The sequence below is a fragment of the Ceratina calcarata genome, unplaced genomic scaffold (genome assembly GCF_001652005.2).
Source record: "Ceratina calcarata isolate Rehan_Ccalc_2016 unplaced genomic scaffold, ASM165200v1 scaffold60, whole genome shotgun sequence".
Taxonomy (NCBI): domain Eukaryota; kingdom Metazoa; phylum Arthropoda; class Insecta; order Hymenoptera; family Apidae; genus Ceratina; species Ceratina calcarata.
In genome coordinates this window covers 899103-908538 of record NW_017177240.1, presented here as the reverse complement: position 1 = coordinate 908538, position 9436 = coordinate 899103, and the positions used below count along the sequence as shown (strand labels likewise).

The window sequence follows — 9436 nt, the reverse complement described above, 5'->3', positions numbered from 1 at the left end:
TTGAGATTGAAATCCACAGCATGCCTTAAGAAAGTATCATGCATTGTCAAAGAAACAGTAAATTGTATCACGCAGGGTTTGCAATCGATAAATATCATAAAGTAAATTGAAGGATAAAAAACTAATTAAATGTTCTTCAACTAAATTTGAAATTGAAAGAACCATATTAAATAATTTGCATGATGGAAATATTCACTCTTCACTTATCTATGTTTGTCTACAGTACTATACGACTTACCTTACAGACCCTAGAATTAAATATGTTACACTAACATAAAATATTATAACGAATTGCACGCAAAGTATGTTTTTCTAACATTTTTTAAAATACTCTCCTTTTAATATTATTATCCAACGCGTTACTTCGTTTCGTACGTTTCGTGATAAATCAATATTACCGAATAAAACGAGGTGTAAAAGAACAAAGCAACAGATAACGTAGATGTGTGAAACATAACAAAAAAAGCAGTTTCGACGTTATAAAAAAAATAATACATAATTCAATGTACACTGATGCCGATAAAGATAGGAACACTGAACTCTAATCAAGGAAAGTAATGAAAAATAAATGTTCAAATTGTATTCAAATTTTTCCTTGAAACATTACTTTCGTATATCTTCGAATGCGGTTTCGTACTATAGTCATGCATTTTAAGCCATCAACAGTAAAAAGCAAGATTACGAATCTCAAAATGAGTAAAAAAAAGATTTAAATACACACCCTGTTTCGCTGGCTGGTTGATTGTTGTTATTGGTCGATTCACCATTCACGTTGTTATTAATTGTGTTCGACTCGTCGTTTTGCTGTAACTCCTGACATGTACCCAATAACGTGGACCATTGTCTCATCACCTCTTGACCCTGCGCTTCCAATTCGGACAGAATGGTAGCATTATCCATATCTTGCAATGCCTTGCCTGTGTCGCCTCTAAAATCACACGATATCCCGCTATTAAATCCCTATCCATTACGAACCAGATAGAAATGATTGCATTAACATACAAGACAGGATACTAACCGATGTTGCTGTTCGTCGTAGGAACTGGCATCGCTCTGTTCATAATCCAATATCAAGTCATCGGACGCAATAGATTCACAAGGAGACAATGTGTCGACACTGTTAACTCGGCTTATTCGTTTGCCATGATGAGGACTGTTAGTTGCATTTTTCACAATGCCCGCACCTGGAAGAAATGATTTACGAACGTCAGTCTCATTATCGCTATTTCAAGAAAAATAATAAAGTGAATATAAGAAGTAGACTGAACGATATGTACCTGTTTTCGGGCTGGATTCGACCAAAGTGTGACTGTTCTCGGTAACGACTTGACTAGTCATAGCAGATTGCGCCTCGATGCCAGCCCTCGAGCTGTCGCCAAAAATGAGCCCGGGTTGATCAGCGATCTCATCGTCAAAGTATTCTCTGCCTTCCGATAAACTTAGCGAATTCGAGGCATTTGTTGGAGTACCAGGACTATCATCGTCAATGATATTTCCAGATTGTTCCAATGGGTTCTCCTTCTTCAGAGCCTTTACGTCTGACTGAGTAATACTGGCTGTAAGACTATCGAAAAGACTATCGACTGGCGAGGTCTCGTCATCTATCAACGTCGTCGACGTAGCAGCGGCCGCGGCGAACGCAGGATCCTCGATGGTAAGGAGTACAGAACGCAAAACACCTTTAGGAACTGTTCCATTCTTGGCTGCGTTCGACGTAACTTGTAAATGTTGAGTGGAGATGGATCGTTGGCACTCGTCGCTGGAACTTAACGAATATTCGTCGGCCATGGCTTCTCCGTGACCGTATTCAGCATCGTCGGAGCTCAGTGGACTGAAGTCTGACTTAATAGAAGGAATCTTCTCGGAATGTGATCTGTCTTTATAAACCTTCTCCTCGCCCAGTCCTTCGTCGTAACCCTCAGAAGATGTAGTAGACATAGACGTCGTTGATTCGGTATACCTATTGTCTTTATTGACGATCCTCTGATACTGAGTGGTTCTCTCTCGCACCAGTCCGGTGCTGGCCGTAGTAAACGTTTTTGGCAAGGGTATAACCGATATCTCGGTTACTGTGCTATCGTCGTCCCTGACATCCCTAACATCGAAACTCTTTCCGTTTACAACCATCTTCAAATTCCTCGGTCTACCTATGCCGCGCCTTCTTGTTAACGATCCATCAGTGTAATCCACGCCTCTGGATTCGTGTTCACCGAGGCAACCGAACTGACTTCCGATGCCCGAATCTTCTGTACTTGAGCCCTCCTTGGAGCTCGTCGAGCCTTTCGACGCAGCGGATACCTTTCTGCTTTGATTCGCCGCAGTTTTCGCGATCTTCGAGTTCGCATCGGTCATTTTTACAGCATACTGCGGTAGCGGCAGGTGGCTCGTGTGTAGAGTGTATCTTCCTACTGGCTCCGGAATACCTGATACTCTGCGATTTCCATCAACTTGCGCAGTATTCGTGGTACTGTACGAAGTCGAAGTATGCACGGGTGACGCTTTTACTTTTGATACTGGTGTCGCGTTCGAGACTTGAGCGGTCACTCTGTGCGGTTGTTTCACGAAACCCTCCTGTTGCTGCTGTTGTTGCAGTTTTTCTTGATTGTAATGACTAACGCTGTGACTGCTGCATATGTCGCTGACTTTGTTCGTGAATTTTGGTTGCGAGGACCGGTAGCCGAATCGATTAGTCCTGACGGCGATTCCGCTGGACTCTCTCTTCGGTGGCGCGAGCCGCGGCGTCGATCGACCGGAAGACGACTTGTGAACCGCGCTAGCGACGGCGTCCTCATCGCGTCTACGGTTTTGCTCAGGTCCAGCCGATTTCGATCGCGGGTGCAGCAGGCTCGGTTCGGTGGTATATGTGGTTATCGGCATCGGTATCCCCGAGGTCGGTCGTCGTCGAAAGCCGAAAGACATTGCCGTACCGCGCGTATGCGAGCCGCCATGCTTCGACGCGCCCTTATGATCTTTCTGAAACATCAACAAAAGAAATCGCTCGATAGTAAGAAGGTCGAGAATTCACAGAATCTTTTAGCAACGCGCAGACTTTACGTCATTTTCACTTTCTCTGCTAGCATCTAACGATCGATAAAACAAACGTGTAGGTACACACTCCATTTATGTAGCCGTTTCCATCACGGTCGTCATTTTTACTTTTCTTCGCCCGCGAGAGGGAAAAACTTGCGGCTATAAATTTATCGGTATCTAACTTTATTAATAATTAATTCCTAGCCGATACAAGATTGATCATCCTCGATCAATAGTTCGTCCACTTCCTCCATAATAGAAGGATGCAGTTCTTGCAATATTTTTATAATTTCAAATAGATTTGTCCTATCATAAAAAGTACTAAAATGATTAGTCAGTTTATTTCTATGTAGAGAATGGATTAATGATATCGTCGATGTTTTACGACTTTTACATAACTAATTGTATTATTACGTACGCTACAATCTGTCTGACGTTAATATGTAATATCTTTCATGTATAAATTGTAAATAAAATGTAAAAGTGTGAAAATAAACGGACAAATAACATACATTATTACGCAATTTTTATTCATGAAACATACATGCCATGTACTTTATGATATTCTTCGATTCGGAATAAGTTGATAAACTTCCAATAAATTTATGATTAATCAATCCCGCCTGATATATTTCGAGGTGTAACGTGTTGATACTGCACTGATTAAACGTAAAGCTAAAAGTTCAAAACCATGAAGTAGTAGCCCAATTCAAAATCCAGAAATAGAGCAACTGCGTCCCCAAATCAACTAGTTTCTCTATGCTTTCTGTTTCACAACGAGACAGTCACGATCTAATCATCTCAAACGAAAACAAACTGTATCTTCTTCTTGCGTATCAAACAGAGAAAATGTGTCGAGTGCGAAATGAAAACATTTGTCAGAACGAGAATTCCATCTAGGAAGGCATTACGGTATTACGCATACGTATGTATTTACTTGATGAAATGACAACCTAAGCACCGTCTTATCTCCTTAAAACATTTTCGACACGTGGCTGTCGCTTGCCGATAATGAATCATTATATTTTATCTCGTATCGATTATAATCACGATAAAGTCCTCTTGGTGAGTAGTTAAATCTTCGTGACAGCCCAACGTCAGCAGGAAATGTCCGCGTTTATCACACCATTTTTCCGCATGAACTGTACAATGTGTCGTCACGATTTACAGTAATCGTGATGTGTTATTTATCACATGAAGTATTGCGGCAAAAAAGCCCTACATTTTACCCCAATCGTTGTACAACGAGACAGCTCCGTAGCCAAGATCGAATAAGAAAGGACCGATTCGAGAACAGGGCATTATTTATCGCGCAAAACTGATCACTATGTTGATGTCACAGCGTAAAGGCCGAACGAAATGATCGGAAATGGAAAGGCACGTATAGAAGGATGCATCCCTTACCGCAGCACCGATTCCTTTTTCGTTCTCCAAGGAATCATCCTCGCACCTGGTGCCAGACCGATGATAATCCATGTCTTCGGGCCAGTGTCAGCCGGCTGTTAAGAAGACCGTATTACGATCGATCCCGGCGTCCAGCCTTGCGGGAATGTTACGTTTGTCTCTTCTAAATCCGCAACGCCGTCATCCTGCGCCGGCTGTGGCGTGAATATTTTTAACCGAGCGAGGCACGGAGGCACCGAAACCGGCGGCCAGTTTTTCCTCGGCCCGAGCAAACCTTCCCCGTAATCTGTCACCTCTTCGCAGATCCTGCACACGTTCGGTGGTACGCGTTGCTCGTCAAAAGACACGCGCACCAATACCTCTTGCTCTGATTCTCCCCTTTCGGCCTCCCGTTCTCCACCGGCGTTTCCGTCGCTCTCTTTCCTCCCTCGGTTCACCCCTTTCCCTCTGCCTCCTCACCCTCGAAGCTGGTCCCTGGTCTCTCTTCCACTAACTGCTACGTCCTCTCTTCGATTCACCATCAGCCGGGAGTACGTACACGGCCAGCAAAACGTGGAATCGATCGACTGAGTTGCGCCGGCGTCGCGACGCCACCGTGCCACTCGCGTTCACTGCGAACGACTGATGTCACGAATGCGCCCGCGCTCGCCTTTCGATGTATTTTCTTCCTATATCTAACACTGTTTGTCGGTCTCGATTCCCTGTACAGCGACGCGCACGTATAGCGGACCGTCGATGTATCAGTTGGGCGATGAGGGTTCGATCGTTATCGGTTTTATAAAACGATTGTCCACTTAGCATTCGCCGGAGATTACGGAGGTCGCAAGGAAATTTCAACGCAATCACACTTAGAAAAATATGTCATATATTCGTTTATTCCTCCCCTTTTGAATATCTGCTAGCTCTTAATAAATAATTTTTAATGAACCCGTCTCTCTCATTTTAATTTTGAGTATATGTTTTAAGAGCAAATATAATAAACGGTGTACATTATTGATTAACGATGAACACATCCTGCGTAACTGTAGAAAATACTAAATCGTGGGAGTCGAACACGATACCGTTTTTATAAAATTTTTTAATGTAAGGCTTACTTTCTAACTTTGTTTAACAACTGTTTCCTCACAGTTAACAAAATCCTCGGAAGAAAGAGACAATGGCAAACTTTGAAGAATACAGAAAGTAGAACATTCCAAAATTCTTTTATCTTTCTCGTTTTTCTATATCTTATAAATGCTTAGAGCACTTTGTTTCCTAGGGTACAACACGTTACTAAACGATACACTGCAAGGAGCTTAAATCTCTATTTTTAAACCAAATATTTAGAGTAAAAGTGCATGTTCTTCTTTGGTCCAAATATCTATAAATACACCGTTTGTGTTTTCAGTAAGTGGTACCCTGTGAATTTTATTTCGAGACGTTCAACCTGTATAATTATTAACACGATTAATCAGTCCGAGTTTACATAAAAGTACGTACCGTTTGTGAAAACTACTCTACACATCTGCGACTCGTCCGTGTTAACAAGTGCACGCGTGATCGGTCGAGTTCCTACGTTTTGACTTACGCGTGAAACCATACGCGTGACAGAAGACGCAGCAACGTGGAAAATTAACTGTCAGGAAAAGAATTCGGTACGCGCCCCCGGATTAGGTTTCTGACAATTAAGTTGAACTGTTCAATGATCCATTGAATTACTGTACAGTCCTTGATCTTTGGTCACGAGATCTTCATTCATGGTAAACAGAATTAAATCATGTTGTTGTATCAATATATGTATACCATGTCTCCATTCGTTAATACATCAGCTTCTCATTTTCTTCTTCTGAATTACTCCACATTCATTTATTAATTTTCTAATAATTAAATAGAATTAATTGAAGAATGTGAGTATTTTAGTATTTCATACTATCTGTTTATCGATATTGTATATTAACATCAGCTTATGGCTGTTTTTCCATCGGAAGGGAAAGCCAAATTTCTTATTAACAGTGTTCTATTAGCGAATATGAATTTGCTATTCAATGGAAATAACCGATAGAACAATCTTGTTTCAAAACATTTCTCCGATAATATCTTATCTTATCAACTCTTTGTTTTAATTTTAATGCGATATATTTTATGACGCACTTATTGTTAGTTCATTTGTTCCATAAACATTGTTGCGTCAGTAGCTTTGTGCTTCTTGAAAATGTCTTCGAAGGAACGCACGCTGCAGGCGGAAGAGTGAGTCAGGGTAGACCCTTCTTATCACCAACTCGACTGCAAGAAGTGGATGCGGAGGGCATGTAGTACGGGAGTTCACACAATAACCCTTTCAGACAGTATGATAAGATCCTCCTTCCATTTGCTACTGTCCTCAGTCTTATGCTCTACTACAGCAGACACGTCGGAACCACTGCCTGGAGGGTGAGAGCACTTGCACTCCTCGCACTGACTCATGAGCGATCCGAAGAGCCAGGTAAAGAGCAGAAAACGGGGACCATATTATTCTAGCAGTAGATGACGTAGCAGTACCTGTTATCTAATCCTGATCTATCCCACTTCGGTCTCATGAAATTGAAAGAATGGCAGGGATACTCGAAAACAACCCCAGAAAGTATACAGCATGTTTTATTTAGATATCTCAAGGTCTTCATTTGATCCTAATTAAATTATAATATTTAACATCTAACAGAGTTCTAAAATGAATCAGACCGTATCGCTACTACATCAAGATTTTTCGAACAATTTTCCTCCTTAATAAATATGCTATTGTATGTACGATTAACTGATTAGATTGAATTGGAAAGTTGCAAATTCGTCTCTTTATATGGAAACAAAAATATAATGAGGTGTACACTGAAGAAAAGTTGATGAAATGAACATCTTTCTAAAATTATTTTTTAATCTTTCGCCTTGAACTTGACGTAGGCAGAAAAGTCCGTAAATAACGCAGCCAATTAACGATGACGTCGGTGTGAAATTCATCTGGACGTCAAAGCAAGAGCGATGAGTCATCAGACTGATACATGTAGTTCTCTTCTACTTTCCGATAAGCTCATCCCCTGTCTCGTCATCTTAACTTCGATGTGTCAGCATTTTTTATCATAGGTCAACTAGTTTCATCTTCACGCGGTAGCCTTGTTAGTAAAATATGCCAATACAATATATGTATAAGCACAGTATTTTTAAAAACACGTGAAGACTTCAAATGTTTAAAAATAGTCTTTCAAAGGATAATTTAGAATACTCATTGAATTTTTCTGAATTTTTAATAAAAAACTTTGAATTATTCTTAATGGAATATCGAACTACACGTTGTATAATAGCACGAAGTAAGTAATTTTTCCCAAAACCATTTCTCTGATTTATGCAGGTAAATAAGCGTCTTCCCTGTCTGCAGTCTTATGCCACCTGGTGTAAAATCAACCAGTCGTTTGCACACTAGCAGCGGAAAGTACTTACATAACTACAACTACTCACGATACGATTACTTGTTGCACTTACAGCTATTACAAATAAAAAATATGAATAAAAATAAGTGTACGTAGTAGGTATATAAATAGCCTTTGTAAATTAAAAATCAATTAGGAAAGAATATCGATATTAAAAATAAAAATTAATCATAAAAATGTTTTCTCAGTTGTGCTGCGATCGCAACTAAATAGACACGTTCACAAGTTATTATTCTACCTTCAATGTATATTTACGTACAAAATTCCTTCGAGTAAACTACACATAATTATTCTTTCTGTTTAAGGAAGAAGTGAAGGTGAAGAAAAAAAGAGAAACATCATCTAACCAGAAGTGTTACAAAGAACTTGGGCAAAAAAACGGAGAAACTTCATCTTCTCCATATCATGAATATAAGTGTTGATCCTCCTGGTTTTTCATACTGTTTCCGGTTAGCGGATATCCACCATGAAACCAGCCGGCATAACGGAGAACAATGGGAAGCGGATATAATAGGAGGAAAGAGCAAGAACTACGCTCGAGTGAATTGGTATCGATGATGAACTTAACAATTAATTACTTTCACGTATGACGGTCAGTCCTCATCGAGAACGTAAACCTGGCTGCGACATTCTTTTGCAGAGTAATTAAAGCGTATTGTATCAATCACGTTGCAAACTTGCCTCCCAGGTCATGTTTAAATAAAGCTACGCTTCATACATATACAGTACATCCTCCATCCTTTATTTTTTAATCAAAGAATAATAGTATTATTTTCGAAAGTATGTATTTATACAAAATATTCTTTACTTTATTCCATCGACTTAGATTCCATGAATTTTCTGTGCCACTCAACCAATGGTAACAAATTGAGAAGGTTAAATAGATCAAGAGTTCAGAGTTAAGACATTTAGGGACTTAAATTTAAGCTCAAGGTAATCGCGTTAAAATCTATTATAAGAACAGATAAGATGAGATAATTATCACGTATGAAAGTAACCATGAGATGTATATTTATTTAATTAGTTTTTATCGAATCCTAAGTAAATTATAAATAGTTTCGACTTGGTGCAATTTAAAGGCTATATTATGTGCTCGCGAGGGCAGAGAGGAAGTACGTCTTTTGCAAGAGTCAACCGAAGCTAAAGAAAGAGCACAGTAGGTACGTAGACCTTCACTAAAGTATGCAAATTCCGTAATCCTACGTGTCCGGTTCTCTACAGGCAATCGAGCAATGTAATTGTATGTGTCCGACGAACAATACCATAATACCATTGCACAATTGTACATTAGGAAATGTGACAAAAATTTAATATTGAATAAACTTCTTAAAAAATACATACATGATATTCTACGGTTCATAGGAATAGCATATGTAAGAAATAAAACTACCTGAGGTATTTTCAAGATCAATGTGAAACGCGATGAAAAATTCGATTGAATGAATACATCATCAACACCGAAACAGATTCATATCGCTATACGTATTTGCACAATTTAAGGATGTACTGGCTATACAGTCAATCCCAAAAGTTTATGTATCTTAGAAAAACGCATTTCCTATAAT

General features: G+C 39.6%; 1 protein-coding gene and 1 long non-coding RNA gene across 17 annotated transcripts in view; one reads left to right on the top strand and one right to left on the bottom strand.

Moving 5' to 3' along the window:
• The window catches only part of LOC108629948 (uncharacterized), a 40063-nt gene that overhangs the window by 23356 nt on the left and 7271 nt on the right, over window positions 1-9436 (bottom strand). For 14 of the 15 annotated variants that reach the window (XM_026817712.1, XM_026817708.1, XM_026817709.1 and 11 more), the window contains 3 exons: window positions 1278-2973; window positions 1019-1184; window positions 722-928 (listed from right to left, as the gene is read on the bottom strand). In XM_026817712.1, coding sequence (XP_026673513.1) covers window positions 722-928; window positions 1019-1184; window positions 1278-2973 — 2069 coding nt within the window. Of the gene's footprint in view, window positions 1-721; window positions 929-1018; window positions 1185-1277; window positions 2974-4434; window positions 4794-9436 lie in introns of those variants that run through there. The other variant, XM_018032935.2, reaches the window with a different exon arrangement.
• LOC113464929 (uncharacterized) lies at window positions 5116-8592 on the top strand. 2 transcript variants are annotated; one of them, XR_003389795.1, is made up of 2 exons: window positions 5116-7970; window positions 8177-8592. It is a non-coding gene; the product is annotated as an uncharacterized LOC113464929 (long non-coding RNA). The 2 variants fall into 2 exon arrangements; XR_003389794.1 differs by having other exon boundaries at window positions 7695-7966.